The sequence below is a fragment of the Molothrus aeneus genome, chromosome 3 (assembly GCF_037042795.1).
Source record: "Molothrus aeneus isolate 106 chromosome 3, BPBGC_Maene_1.0, whole genome shotgun sequence".
Taxonomy (NCBI): Eukaryota; Metazoa; Chordata; class Aves; order Passeriformes; family Icteridae; genus Molothrus; species Molothrus aeneus.
Window position 1 is genome coordinate 60377468 of NC_089648.1, and position 16283 is coordinate 60393750.

General features: G+C 41.2%; 1 protein-coding gene across 1 annotated transcript in view; it reads right to left on the reverse strand.

Annotated features, from left to right (window-relative positions):
- The window catches only part of RSPO3 (R-spondin 3), a 58347-nt gene that overhangs the window by 17641 nt on the left and 24423 nt on the right, over positions 1-16283 (reverse strand). The window contains exons 2-4 of the mRNA XM_066545769.1: positions 9107-9298; positions 7431-7577; positions 4913-5110 (exon numbers count right to left, since the gene is read on the reverse strand). Coding sequence (XP_066401866.1) covers positions 4913-5110; positions 7431-7577; positions 9107-9298 — 537 coding nt within the window. The remainder of the gene's footprint in view (positions 1-4912; positions 5111-7430; positions 7578-9106; positions 9299-16283) is intronic.

The following is a 16283-nucleotide window of genomic DNA, read 5'->3' on the forward strand; positions in this document are numbered from 1 at the left end:
GAGCTGAGTCTCAGTTCTCTAGGCTATTTAATGGAACCTGCAGTTTTATACTCACATGTATGTCATACAATATAGAAGTTATTATTTTAATTTATTTACCCAAAATTTATGCACTTCGTCATTAAAATTCCTCAGCAACAAATCTTGTTCCCTTAGTTCCCTTCTGTTCACCAGTCTCTGTCTAGAATTCAGCTCCTCACCTCAAAGGCATTTCTCTCTCTCTTATTTCTGCTGTAAACGTAAGAAGAATCATAGCATAGTCTCCATTCTCCTTAGAGTTTAAACCATTAGCTGACAAGCTACCTCACCTCCAGGGGGTTGTAGTCTTTTAAATTTTGACTAAAGTTATCCCTCTTCCTCTCATAACTGTATCCTGCTTTCAGACTGTACAAGGTGACAACTGCTACATTCCACAGTGGAAAAGAAACATGCTATTCTACATTCACCCTCCCATGTCTTCATGTCTAATGCTTGAAATTTTGCCTGTCAGGACTAGGAACTTTGTTTGGTTTGTATTGGCACAGAATGGGACACAGTTAAGTTAATACTGCTTCTGTCTTCTGAACATCAAAACACCACCAGCGTGCAAAAATTCAATATAAGAACGAGAAACAATTGAAATGTATTTATTTGCTTACAATAATGCATCTATGTAACCAATGTCATCTATCTATTGGCTTGCATAATACCCAGATTTCTAAGGTGTCTTTCTTGTTCATAATTTTGATGAGTTCTTTTATTATCTTCAGACTGATCAAAACATATTCTCTGAAAGTGCTTGAAATTGTCTGATCAATGGGGGGTTTAGTTGGGACTCAACAGAAAGTCATATGGTGAATATTCTCTTCTTGGCAGAATTAGTCATGAAAATATGCAATTCTTTCCCCACAAATACTTTTGTATGCAGAATATAGGAATTTCAGAATATTTGTCTTTCATCCAATAAAGTCAATCTCATTTGCAGACAGTACTCCAAAGGGAGTTGTGTTAGGCAAGAGCACATTTATTCAGGCAAAGAAATAATATTGATGGATAATTTGCAGTGTTTGAGGAGCTGTGAAAGCTCTTTTGCTTTTCCAGGACATCTATTTGCCATTAACAGACATGGTTACAGGAAACATGTGTCTCAATTTTTATCTGTCAATGAAGGGTAGGAGCCAAGAACATGTTACGTGTGGGAAGGTAAAAGTTACAGTATACTGCACTGGGTGAACAAGACAAAAAGCGTGAGGAAAATAAAGGAAGAAGAAAAAACTGGAACTTAATATTATATAGTCATGCAGACTAAAAAGAACACAACATCATGGGATTAAAAGAGGAGAATGATGAAATAAATTACTGTGAGGTTTGCATGAGATTGAACTACAAAAGGAGCCTGTATGCGAAACAAATGGGAATTACCATGTCAGATTACACTGGGATCAACTAATTTAGTGCTAAAATAAGTTGAAAGAATCTTTTAGGCTAATTGAGCTATTTGTATCCTCATTATTCCCATTTGTTTGCATCCATTCTGAAAATATTATCATCTTCTCACAGTAAAACATCATTGCATAGCCAGTGAAGGGGAAATGAAGGGTTGCAAGACATCTTGTCAGCTCCAGTGACACACCAGCAGATGGAAACAAAGAAAAAAAGCCCCCTTCATCTGCTTTATCTCGTTTTGCGTGGTTGTTCCAGAGACGTGTCCTTGCTGCTGTGCGATAGCAGCGCCTTCACTGAGTAACATCCTGTCGCTGACCTCAACGTCTCCAGCAAAGTCACTGAGGCCTCTGTGACGAGCACACCCCGTCATCATGTGGTCTTTGACCTAAATCCCTCAGCCACAGACATCCATCTAACATGGAAACAGCCAAGAGTGACTGAGCTGACCCTCTCTCCATGGTCATGGAGAAAAGATTAGCAGCACTGCTGGTCACTGCCGGCTCTGCTACACTTCAAAAGCCAATGCCATGGAAGTTCAACTCTAAAACAATGCCGAGTGGCCACAGGGAGTTGTACAATACAAAACAGCCTTTTCAATATTTCTCAACAGTAAATACAAACTTACTGACTTTCCCTTTCCTTTCAAGTGTTTCTGTTGTCACCTCCTTCTCCACTCACTGACAGGGCACAGCTAGCCTTAAGAACAGAGCCTGGCTTGCTTTCTTGGGCAATCATTCTATTGTTCAAAGAGGAATAGAAATTTCTTTTTGTGTAATAAGGGACAGTAGCAGTAGGGAAGATATGTTGCCTGGAGATTAAGTTGGAAAGCTTTGTTTCCCCATTTCAACAGGAATAGAAGGACAACTTATAGCTTAATTCTTACCTTCCTAGCCTGTCACCATAATTCATCTCTAAATCATGCTCTTTTAACCTGATGTTTCATGTGTGATATTCCTCAGTTTTGTTAAGAATTATCTTTCTTTAAAAAAAAAAAAAGGTTCATCTCCCTGAAGCGATGAATGTGAAGGGGAAAGACTTCTGTGAATACTGAGAATGTAAATGTCAGAACAAAACAAAAAAATAAGGAGTCTCAGACACAGGCATACAAATCCCAAAGGCAGAGACAGAGTGGGAACACAGGTTCCTCATTTGAAGGAATTATCTACTGAACACAAGACAGGCTAGAATATAGACTGTGACTTGCTCTAAAGAAGGAAAAAAGCCTACCTTTATGCATATTGCAGAAGAAAAGGGAAGAAAAAGATTCATGATTGTGAACAAATTCTTGTGGTGCACAGTATTTTTCAAGTATGGTTTGGCTCAAATCCCATAAAATAAGAATGGATAGGAAAATACGTGAATAGTTTCTTCTAAAGTTCTTATTACACAGGAACAGCAGGCATTTCTCAAAGAGAAATGTCTTGTCCAATCTGAAGTGTTTGCCAAATTGCTATAAGCAAACACATAATATCATCGCCTCAAAAAAAAACCTAGTTTCATAGTCCAAAATTACAGTTCAGTCCTATATTTTCATCTCTGTCAAGATTAGGCTTTGGTAGGGGAAAAAAATGGACTCTTTCCCCAGTTACAGTGGGCTAATGAGAGGCTGTTTCAAGTTGTGCCACTGTGTAGAAACAGAACCAAGCACGGACATTTTGAACACAGAAATCTGTAGGATTTCTAAACGGAATCAGTAAATAGGTTGTCTTGACTGTGACCTTGACACAGGTACAGTTCTCTGCCTCTTCAGGACACTGCCTGACCCAAGGAGCAGGAGGTGACATCTATGCCCTATAGATCAGTAGATCTACCCAATTCTTGGGTGAGGAAGAGTCACCTGTAGCTATCTGGTCCATAAGATCCTCCCTCTAACTACAGAATCACAGAATCAGAGAATATGCTGAGTTGGAAGGGACCCTCAAGGATCATCAAGTCCAACTCCTGGCCTTGAGCAGGACACCCCAAGAGTCACACCATGTGCTTGAGAGCATTGTCGAAATGCTTCTTGAACTCTGTCAGGCTTGTTGCTGTGACCACTTCTCTAGGGAGCCTGTTCCAGTGACCAGTCACCCTCTGGCTGAAGAATCTTTTCCTGATAGCCAACGTAAACCTCTCCTGACACAACTTCAGGTCATTCCCTTTGGTCCTGTCACTGGTCAGCACAGAGAAGAGATCAGTGTCTGCATCTTCTCTTCCCCTCACAAGGAAGCTGTAGACAGCAAGGGGATCTCCCCTCAATCTCCTCCTCTTCAGTCTGAGCAGATCAAGTGACCTCAGCTGCTCCCCATATGGCTTCTCCTCAAGGCCCTTCAACATCTTTGTGGCCCTTATTTGGACTCTCTCTAATAATATTATTGCCCTTCTCATGAGGTGCATCCCCAGGGAATGAGCTAACCTTCAAAAGGGTTACAAGATCCAAGCCCCTTGAGCGTTTCCCTAAGTCATCTGCAGCAAGCCTGGCCATCATTTGACAGTGGAATAGGGGGTTGTTACTTGGTACCAGCAGCTACTGCTGCCTCACAGATGTTCACATGGAGGGGCAGCTGCTCCACCTCTTCCACTCAACCTCAGAAGGGGTGGGAGGAAAGAGAAATAGATGAGATGGGGAAATGGGAGGAATGGAGAAAAGGAAATAGTCTATAGTTACACCTGTGTCAACCAGAGTAACTTCACTGAGGACAGATCAAGTAATTTCCCCTCTGCAAGAAGGGGAGAATAATCAAACTACAGTATCTACTGAGTGGAATTTATGTAAATTATTATTTCATAAACTTTTTAAGCATCTCCCAGTCTTAACATATGTGATGCCATTCCCTCACTGCCATGCTGGGGAGTAAGTCTCACAAGCTGCCTTGCATGGAGGGACAGTTCTGCTGGCAGCCTTGCTTCTTGGGTGAAACCAAGTGGAGTTTCCCTTGTCTGCCATGCCATGCTGTGATCTTTCTCCCATGCTGGGACTCGATGACCCAGATGCAGATGTCAGGGTCAGGTTATGTTGTTCAGCCAGAGCTAGTAAAGAGTTCAGGCTGGGAGAGAGGCCACAGCACTGCATTTACATGAGTTAAAATCTTGTAGGGAAGCATGAAATAGGAATTGGTTTGGAGGAATCCCTCTGTTGAAGCACGAAACTTGGCTGCCTGATACCCAACAGACAACACCCACCCTGACATGTTTTATGATGGATCTGTTTGTTCTGAGCGCTACAATGCAACTTTTCATCTTGGCAACTCTTTCAGCAGACAGAATTGGGAGACAAAGTGCCTTCCCTTCCGGCCCACCCTGTCCTCTCTAGATCACACAAAGCACATTTTTTGAGCAGTGTTAGGATTTTATTTACTGCAGGCAAAGGCACAATTCTCTCTGGCCCAAAAACCACCACATCAACAGCAGCTTTGATGAAGCCTGAAATTGAGGCCTAAGAATTCAGGTGCGAATTATTAAAACAACACAATATCAATCTCATATTATTATGATGATAACTTGGTACCTTTTCCTTCCTTCTGACATCTCTTTCTTTGTACAATACATTTTCTGCTCTCGGTTGTAGCTGGGCAAGGATTTCCCCTTGCTGATGGATGCTGTATGATCTCTTTGACCCTCACTTCATTTCCTCTTTTGAAACCACAAGTTTTTCCTTTCTTCATGCAAGGGCTCCACGGACTCCACTCACTAGTTTCACAGTGCACTGCAATAAACATAAAATAAACTTAGCCCGACCAATATGTTTTTTGTATACAGAATACATATGGTACATTATTTTCATTCTGCATCAGCCAAAAGGTGGCAAAAACTAATGGAATTAATCAGTTGTGAGTTGCAGCAATGAATTGACAGAAATTGTATTGTTAAGGATATGCAGCACAAAATAATGTCAAATGATTATAACAGTTACTATTTTCTACTCACTGTTTTGTAATTACATTCCTGAAGCAAGGCAATAACAGTGCTACTGGTCTCAGTGGAATCAGTTACTGGGGTTTGTTCTGACTTTTCTTTGGTTTGATGGAGGTGTAAACCCTTTTAGCTTTGGTGGAATAAACTTTGGTCATGCCTGTGTGAAAGGTGAGTGAAGCCATTGGGTCAAGCTGCTGCAGCTCATCTCAAAGGTGGAAATTGGGAAATTGATAGTTATAAAGGACCAACTGATATCAAAAGATGTTACACTGGAAGTCAAGTGTCTTTGGCCACCTAAAGACCCATCATCTGTAGAATACAGAAGCTAGAAACAGGCAAAGCAGAGGAGAATTTGGGTCAGTGTGAGGCTTCGAGCTCTTCAGAATGGTGCAGATTACCCTTTCTAAACCAGAGTGATGTGAATGTGCATCCTGTGCTGTTTGGAGGTCAGAAGGTGTGACATTTCACGCTTATCCAAAGAGTGTAAACAAAACATGGGAATAAACTTGGAAGGCTAACAATATGCTTTTAATAGCAATCCTTCTCTTCTGCCATCTTGCTATCTTTCTCTTGAAAAAAGATAGTAAATGTATGTATTTACTTTAAGTCCAACTGCATGCTTAAGATTATAAGTCACCACTGAAGAAGGAAAGACTTCCTGCTCCTCTATAAAGACAAATTAGCAAGTCAACATTTTTCCAGATCCAGAATTTACTTCTAAATTTTCTGAAACCTAGAAATATAACAGACTTTAGGCAATCTCTGAACCTTCCTCCAGTGGGTTGTCATATGGGTCATTTTTTTCATGTTACACTGGGGCTCTTCTGCTAAAATAATTGGCTTTCACATGCACAAAAAGGTTCTGGTTTTACTCCATAGCTTTAAATGGCTTTTCCTCTTTGAGACTGACTCACTGTTAAAGCAGCTGAGTCTACAGCAGTTGGAAACAGCCATCAAGAAACAAAAATGATCCCTTGAATTTCTTTCAAAGATGAAATTCTTGAAAATAAAACCATAAAAGCCTACACTACCACCTGAACTAATATATATTTGAGAAGGAGAATGCCAAACTACTGCACATTATTTTTATTCCTGCATTACTTCCCCTCCAAAACACTCGATGCCAGAGAGAGCTATGTGCATGACACTGTGGAGAAGATTTCCATCACGGCCAGACTGTGCCTAAGTGCTCTCTCTCTGGTTGCTGGTGGCTGAAGAGGTTACGGCTTGCACTGCAGCTCACAGCCCTCAGCCATCACAATTCACAGCCAAAGTACTAAAATAAGCTGAGCCCTGCCATAGCTTCAGTGTGCCCGTGGTGGGGGATGCTAACTGCAGCTGCTCACAGGCAAACATATCACTTGTTCTTCTTTCATTTGGAGAGATGGCTAAGGGATGGAGCAGACATTTAGGTGTGGTGACCTCTGAAATTGTCCTTGTGTGAATAATTGGAGCTTTTGAGTCAGAGGCTCAAGATACAAAAGCAAGTCTCTTCTCCACAGCCAGTGACTCACAATGACATCAATCTCACTCCTTCAGCGTCAGTGACACCCTATTTGTAATCCTCGTTTTCTGAAGTCTGGTGATTATTGCACCATTTTGGAGATTGGAGGTTTTTTGGGGGGATGTTTCCTTAATATATTAGTTTTTAGCCTTCACCTTTGAAAAGGTAAGCTTCAAAGTGTTGTTGCATACATGCTTTGAAGGCTCAGGTGGTACAAGGGAGCAAAAGTAAAGCCATTCATATTTTAATCTTTTTTAAACTACGTGTGGGATCTGACTCAGGGTTTTTGAAACTTTGCTGTTAGTGGTGCTGCATAACACAGTAACCAAGCAAGAGATGGATGTCTTGCTACCTCAGGGCAGACCAAACAGGCTGTCCTTCCTCTGGCAGAGTTGCCCTTAGCATCAAGGCTGTTTTTGCAGGACACAACCAGGTTTGTGCCTCTTGTGAAGTGGTAGACTTGGGAAATACCTTGAGTGTTTTGTGCTGGGGAATATATCTTGTTATGAAGAACATTTTAATTTCCCTGGTGTTGTAAGGATCATGCCTTCCTTAGATCCCACACCCCCTCTGAGAAAATGAGGCAGGACATGGGGAGCAGACTCACCGATGCTGGTGCACTCCATCGTGTGGTTGTTGGCTTCCAGCCCATCAGGGCACTTTTCAAGGCACTTTCCACTGTATAAGTAAAACCCACTTTTACACTTTGTACAGAAGTTTCTGGTGAAGCAGGTATCACAGTCAGCTTTACATTCTGAAATGCAAACAGTAAACAACAGCATTGTTGCTCTTAGCCATGAACTGCCATGGGCTCTCTCACACATACCAGAATCACACAATTCTAGCAATGTCAGACAATCCTCAAAGGAAACAAATTATGTTAGGTCTTCTTCCTGACCAGTACACATGGTGAAGCCAGCCACAGGTGACCCTGGCATGGGTGAGAATTTAGAAAGGATGGCCTGATGCTGAACAGCCTCACACTGCTAATCTTCTTGGAGACCTATGCAAATGGCAGGCAGAGCAGAGCACATGAGAATAACACTGTGCTGCTTCTGCCCTGCCCTGGCACCACATAGGTACTAATTGACCCCATGGGACACAGGTGCTAGGTCAGCTCCACACTCCTATCTCCTGTCTCCAGGAGATAAAAATATTCATGAAGGAGAAAAAAAATATGCCAGAATTTAGAATCTGCTTAGGAGTGGTTTTGATCAACATATCTTTCTTTTTCTTTAAATGGTTCCCTGATGTTCAAGCAGATGTTCTGTAGTATTTAATGTATTCTCTATATGACTATCCAAATTGGCATTGCTGATCCATTTCCCAGTTCTCAGAAATTTTTAAGAGAAATGCATAAAACCTTATGTATGGCACAGCTCATGTTTGATATGCAAGGCCACACACTGCTAAAAAGCGAGAAAATACTTTGCAGTGTCAAATTACTCTGTAAGAGTTTACTCCGGGGTCCATTCATTAAATAACTTTTATTACCAGGTAGAAACTGGGAGAGTTTCTTGGCCATCACTCTTATGTTTTTATATCACCTGTGGGATTAAAAACAGTGAATTCAACAACATAAGAGTAAGAGGAGTGGGGAGGACATTGTGATCTTTTCCAGTTCATTTATGGTTCAAAAATCCATAGTGGGGTCAAAATGTTGCCTGAGCAGTAGAGAATAGAGTTGGCTTCTCTGTCCCCCAGCCTGGAAACAACACAAACCAGTAAATTCCCCCAAATCAGGCTGAAATCTGGCCAGCTGAAACCTGGCCAGCTTCTAGAGGCATTCAGAGGACTACAGTGAGCTTGAGACAAGCTATAAAGAGACCAGGGCAAACCACATCTCCAAAGCATGCCACCTGCCACCTTATTTCCTTGTTGCAGGGCTCAGGCGAGTAAGGGCAGTGGGTTAGACAGCTCCAGTACCAAGATTCAGCATTCCTCAGTCCCCTCTCTCTCTTCAGAGCTGCTGGCGTTCTCTTGCTTCTGGAGGGCACTGGTGCCCACCAGCTCTTCCCCTTCACATGGGGATGTAGAGGAGGAGGACAAGGCCATCACCTGGGTTCTAGGCAGGTCATTCATGCAAAGCCAGGATCCCTGAGCTTTAGGCCATTTTTGTGGTCTTCAACTTCTTGCTTAGGTTAATATTTACTGCACTACTACAAAGAACTGAGCAAATAAGGACAAGCCTATCCATCTCCTTCTCTATTGACTTGACTCCTAAGGAGACACAGAATTCAAGAGAGAACAAACCCACGTGCTTCCCCTTTCCCCAGCACTTACTTGCACACTTATTAATGTCGGGATACCGTGTCCCATAGTATCCGCTTGGACACGAGGAAAGACACACTCCAATCTGTTTCATGCCAATCCTCTCCAGAACAAAGAAGAGCCTGGGCTTACATGACAGGCATCCGTTGTAGTCAGAGCATGTAGCACACCCTCCTTGGCAACCCTGGCTCACATTAGGATGCACTGAGAAGAAAAGAATTAAAAAAAAAAAAAAACAAACTGTGAGAAAACAATACCTTAAATAAGACCATGAAATAATGGTTCCTCTGCACTTGGAAGGGTGGACCATCCATCTCTCTGACAGCTCTTAAAGATTGCTTCATTTTTTCTTGTGTCTCTTATGACCTGACTTGTCATTTCAGAAATTATTTCATCTGCATAAAAATGAGAAGCTCAGCCGACATCTTTGCATCTTGCAGAAATAGCCAACAGTAAATGATCTTTGAAATAGATGATATGGAACAGCAGCATTCTAGAGAACATTCATTTTTCTTTTCCTTATTTTCAGGGGCTTTTCTGCCTTGTGTGCACTTGTCTCAGCAGAAAAATTCATGTTCACTTATTCTTTCTTTTCCTAGTTGGATGATTAAAAATCGATCTAGTGTATAATTTCCTTTGTTGACTAAATACCATTTTATTTGAGTTCTGCTGTGCAGGAATATGCCCTTGTAAGATCTGATGATACTTTGCCTTAAAAAAAAGACACAGGAGAGCCATTCTTCTCACCCTCCTTCTTTCCCTGGAATGTTCTCTCTGGCATGTTTTTAATCTCTAACAATTACAACCTGATGTTTAGACTTAACTGTGGCATTTATCCTGCTCCAGTCTCAGCATATAGCATAGGTAGGATTATATTTGCTTTTCAATTGAATTGTTCTAATTCTTCAGACGAGGAAAACGAAATTTATTACACACACTGCCTAACTTCTTTAGGGGCTTGGGGATAGCAGGAAAGAGGATGCTGTTGCAGACTATCTTTTCAGTAGCAGACATTAATCTGCTGTGTGATACAATGAAGTGTATTACTTCTCAGTGGTAGAGAATAAAGTTTTGCATCCTCCTGTACTTGGGAAGTTGTTACCTTACCTACTTTTAATTCCTTCTTGCTTGCTTTCTTAAATAAACTGAAACTAAAAAAATAATGGACCATCAACTAACACCAGACCCTGTGTGCCCTCTTGTTTTGGCCTTGTCTTGCATGAAAAATAGTAATTTTTTAAAGTGCAAGCTTTAATCTCTCAGCCTAACACACTTGGTTATATTTCATATATAGAAAAAATATAGTCCTCATTTACATTTGTAACTTGTATTTCTAAATACTATTGGCTTCCTGTTCTGCCTTCTCCTCAGGCCAATGATGATTTTATAAATGTGCACATGCATGGTGTGATTGCCTATTTTAGTGCTTTGATTTTATTTTGATCTGCTGACACTGCTAAATAGCTTGCACACAAAATTAACTTATTTTTTTCCACTCCTTTCTGTGGAGCCCTTGGAGGCAGACCAGGAGTCCGTATGAATCCATGGCTTGTATGTTGAGAGGCACCACTGCCTGCTGCTCAGGGCAGGGTTACCTGGCAGGGAAGTTCAGCAACACCTCTGTACTTTGCTCACTTACACTCTCAGCAGAAAAGACATGTCCCATGAATGGGAAAAGCACTTTGCTGGGCTCTGAGGTTTCAATGACAAGTCCTGTGACCTGAAGAACCTCAAAGGGAATTCAAGTTCATTCTTCCTCTTTCATTAAAAAAATGAGGAATGAGGGTTATTTCTCTCAGTAGGGCTGGACATACATGAAATGTACAAACTTTGGCCTTGCTGTGCACAAACAATTTCAGTAAGAATACAAGAACTCAATTCTCTGTGTGTACTGAGACATTCATTTTGTAGCATAACCTAGAGGAAAGTGTGTTTACAATGAGTACATGACACCACTCTGAGAATAAATGACATTCAGCAGTGAGAAGTTGCAACCCCAATTCAGTTATCATACTTGCTTTCACTAGACTCTCAAAATACTGAGTACTTAATAAATAGAACACTTTTTTTTTTTCTGAAAATATTCTAAAGGCACAGAGCTTATTGATTTTGAAATTAAGAGCCTGGAAAATTTTTTCTTTCTAAAGTTAAGTAAATGAAAACATCCTTATCTCTCTCTCTCCTCTGTCTTGTGGCCCTTGTATGAAACAGCTTTAAAAGGCAGACACAGTAATGTGATCTAAGAAGCTGACATTATTTAAAAACTATCTGTGACTTTCCTTCATTAAGTCTGACAGTTGGATGAAAAAGCAGCTGAAGGACAAAATATTTGTCATCAAAGCTGCTGTATAATATATGGATGATCACTTTTGACGGGAAACATATTATGTGTGAGCACCTGTGACACATCATTATGAATAGATTCTCTTGACAGAGAAAACATTATGTGCAACTGCTCTGAGGTCAAGATGTGTGTGCGAGCTGAGACAGGGAATACTTTACTATTGAAATATGATAATGCTCTATAGCTAAGATCCATTACATGGCCAATTTCATCTCCCCTTTAACTCCAGAAGTACTAAGTATAAAATAAAATGTACTCCTAGCCATTTTCACAATTTCTCCCTCTTCTCCTGCATTCCAGATACATCTCATACAAATAACACAGCAAAAAAGGAAGGCATAGTTCCAAATGGAGAATGTTATTGCTAGTGTTATGGAGCAAGGAATAGGAAAAAATATGAAAGTCAAGCTCCGCTGATTTCATGTCATGTTATAACTAAATGTATGAAGCACAATAAGCTCCAGTTCTTGGAAATTCTTAAAGAAAAATATCACTGAAAAGTCAGAATCAACATTTTACATGAAACATGGGCTTTTTCTCTTAAAAACTATTAAAGAGATGCGCTTTTTTGATTATCTCTTACTGCATCTGACATTTCTTTCAGTCTTGTACCTGTGTAATAAAATAGTTTCTCATTTGTCTTGCAATAAGGGTAGAACCTTATTCTGGCCTAGGCAAGAATCAAAGCAGAGAGGGACAAGCCACATGCTCCAGAAACTGGCATTCTTTGAAAGCACTGGGCTTTGTCATTGAACCTGGAAGAAAAAAAAAAAAGTGGAACAAAAATATCTGTGCCTAGAGGATGAGATAATGTGTTTGAAGTTAAGCATCTCCAAGCTCCAGCTGAAAATCTCACTCTTGTTACCTCTCAGCCTCTTCCCTCTCTGGTTCAGATCCAGATGCTTGCCATATCCTTGCAATGTATGGGCCAGTCCTTCCCCTGCTGCAAAAGCTGGGTGGGATTGAAGGGATTCCAGAATCCATTCAATCTTCTGGGTAAAGAACTCACCCTTACTCTTCCTCTCTCATTGCAGCAAATTGTTAGTACATGCTGATCTCAAGTGCTTCACCAGCTCTAACCATAACCCCAAAGAAGCAACCAGTAGTTTTACCTCTTTTTTTAACTAGTATCAGACAGAGCTCAGAGTTTAAGTGGTGTGCCACAGGAAGCTGTAAACATAAACCCCACCTAGTGAAATCCAGTCACAGTACACCAGGTGTAAGCATTGCTTCAAATTTTTTTACTAAGGTAAACAGTAGAAATGGGTAAGTAATGTATATTCACAATGAGGAACACTTTGAAGTGAAAAAGCAGGTGATAAAGCACTAGGAGAGGACAGACCACTCCTGTTAGCCACAAATTATAGATGTGGTAAGAGGGATGAAGAGAGATTCAGTGCCTTGGCAGAGGATTGGGCATTGTGGCCTTGTGGGTTAGACACTGGCTGCAGAACCAGGAGGTATGGAGTAGCATAGCTACTGTCTTGGACAGTAGCAAATATGTCCAAGACATGCTCTTGATAAGTACACTTTCTTGAAACCACTTGGTCTTTGGTGCAGCCTGCTCCATTACAAAGACAAAAAAAATGAAATGTAAAAAATTCTCACCAACTTTCAGAACTGACTCAATGGGGATGAAATATTCTATGCATGACCCTGCTAACCATTGAGTGCTCCGCCCTCTTGTATCCAAACACTTTTTGAGCACAGTGAAATCGGAGACTCTCAGGGATGGAAAATACAGCATAGCAGTGGGCAAAGCAAATGGTGGGAGCACAGAGACCCACAGACAAGTTCTTTCTCAGCTCTTACACAAACATCAGCCAGAAGTGATACAAACTACTCACTTGCAGACTGATGACTGGCTATAGGTCCAAAATCTACCCCTTCTTTTTTTTTTTTTTTTTTTTTGTAAAACCGAAATACTGGAGATTAGAGAAGACCCTAAACGGATGTTGAACTATTCCCTTCTCCTGTCTGACTTTAAGCTCTTTTTTTCTCAGAGGCCTCTTTTTGCCACTTGACCAGATATCAGTTAAGTCTCATTAGCAAATGAAATCTCAGAATATTTTCCAAAGCCCTACTCTGGAAACAATGAGTTGTAGTCCCTGTTAAAAGTAGAAAGTTAAGGATAAGGAGCTGAATTTGAATCTGAACTTTTGTGGACAAGAAGCTAAATTTTGACCGTGTGCAGCAAATAAATTCTAAACATTTGAGATTATATTTTTCAATCAATTTCACTCCATGTATAGATTAAAACTCAGGGGATCAAAAAACCATGGAAATAAGAAAATGCAGGAGAAATCCAGCTGGGCATACATTCTGACACCCGGGAGAAAGCACGGGGTAGAAGAATATTCTTTGCCCATTTGCTGCAGCTGAGGTGCAGTGTCTCATCACCACTCCAACAACAAGATATCCCTTCAGAGGTTTGCTCTTGAAATGGATGTGCTAGGCAAATGGAATCCATCCCTGCTGCTGCTCCTGGTTTCTCAGGCTTGCGTGTTCTCACAGGAAATATTTTCACAGCAGAGCTGCTCTGGAATTCGGTCTTCCCAGCTGGGCTGCCCCTTGCCAGGAGAGCCAGACCCCACCTCAGCTTTTACCACCACACAGCGCCCACACGAACATGAGCCCTTGTGGTGGTGTGGACTTGGGATGGGAAATCCCATGGGTTCTCGTGTCATTCAATTGCTCTGTGTGCTCACTCACGTTCCTTGCTCTTTCCCTTGCCTAGTGAGAAGCAGCTGCCTGTGGTGGTGGCCTGAAAACAATACTTCATGTAAAGCAGAGCTACTCTCAGTCATGCAGACTGTCCTTTAGGCAAGCGCAAACAGCATTTGGCAGTCAGCTCTTCTAATGAAAAAGTCATTAAGGAATTCAGTTTGCAAACCACAGCCTATTTCCTCAGACTCTTTCTTGGACAGTGTTTCTTTGTGTGGAAAAGCACTAGAGGTGGGACACACAATGGTGAGGAAAAAAGCTGAACTGTCCTGCAGGCAACAGGCAGTGCAAAGCAGGGGACAAAGCCCAGGAGTGGTAGGACAGCCCTGGGAGAGCCACTACGCGTGGGTTTGATAAATGTGCATTATCAGTGCTAAACAGATTGTCAGCCTGGGCCAAGGTGAAACCTGAGTTCAGTCTTGCAGGCTAAAGCTCTGCTTGATCACTAGGCCTTAAATCACCTGCAGGGAGCCAAGGGACTGGATGTGCTGCCATGGGGGAGCAGCTGGGGAAGATAAACCTGTACATGGCAATTCCTACTCTGGATTGGCAATAAGTTTTCTGGGATGCAACTGAATCAGTGGTGATAGCTGAGGAATGTGTACTCTCTGTTCAGCCCCCTCTGGGTCTGCAGGAATCTGAGGCACCCGCAAAAGAGGCAAAGAGGGAAAATCAGTCTAAAAGTCAACTAAAGGCTTAATGTCTTCTGCTTCTCTTTGTGATTTGATCTTCACAAATATTTTAGGATTTCTTTCTGAGAGGGTGGTAACTCCTCCAGAGATTTGCCTGACTTCTATTTTATTTCAGAGTATTGCTGCCATCTGATACAAAGCATGTAGCAAGGAAGATTCCCAAGTGTCTTCCTATGTTTTGAAGGGAAAAGATCTTATACAAAACAAAAGAAAATTCCCCAAACATCTGCCTGGCTTGACAATATTTTTCTCTTCAAGAGGCACTTCATGTCTGAGGTAAAAGAAACCAACTTATTTTACTCACCAAATGTCAAGAGTTCTAAAAAGCAACAGAAATGTGAGTATGGGACTGTTCCACAGTCTCAGGGAGTATCCATAACTGTTTTGTAGTGGTGTCTATGAGCAAGGAGGCCCTTGGCCCAAATGGCCAAGACCTCACTGGGGATTGCCTCATCATTATTAAACACATGTCTGGCAGGGTGATCCTGAAAATTAAGTATACTGGCAGCCAGAATGCATTTCCCCTGAATTCGGTTAGAAAGAGCATCAACAGGCTGAAAAATCTCACCAGGGGTGCAGAGTTTTAGGCAGTCTCCTAGCATCTTCAGCACAACAGAAATCAGCCACAACAACCACAAATGGCTCCTTGTCATTCCAGAGAGTTTTGTAAATAAACTGAAAAATTCTTTTCATGGAGAGAGAAGGGAAATTGACTTTTTTTTTTCCCACATACTATGGAGCACCAACAACATTCAGGCATCCAGGAAGTTTAACCAGTATAGGAACCAAAGAGGATCCCTGAGAAAATTGCCTTAAACAATCTGATAGTGATGGTGAAGGCAATACTTTCTCACATCACGTTCTAAATCCTGTAAGCAACTACAGATATTACTTTTAGAGTCAGCTGTAGTTGCTTCCAAATACCCAGCCTTCAAGACTATACATTATGAATTTTTTCTAAAATGTAAACTCAATTACATAATCTCTATCTTATTGCCTAGATAAAAAAAAGCTGTTATAGAAGAGTAAGTATGTGATCTATTAAAAGTAGTAACCCAGTAATTGTAGTAACCTAATAATTCTATAACCAGCTGTGTTATGACAGTTGTCAGATTCAGCTACTTGCAAATAAAGCATCTGTGCTCAGATAAAAAAGGAGGTGTGACTTTTGGAAAGAGATTATATTTGATGCACATATAGACAGTATTTTAATAATCGAGTCCTGCAAGTTGCTGTCATGAAGATCCCCAGCTGATTTTATAGGGTTCATATGGACACAGAGCTCTAAAAACAAAGTTGTCAACATCACTGTGACTCCCTTGATTCTCCAGTCTCTCCCCTACAAGTGATGCATGCTTCTACTGAGTAAAGAAGTAAAAATGTATAGTGTACAGGCTCATTCTTTGAAATGTGTGGTCTTTCTGTTTGC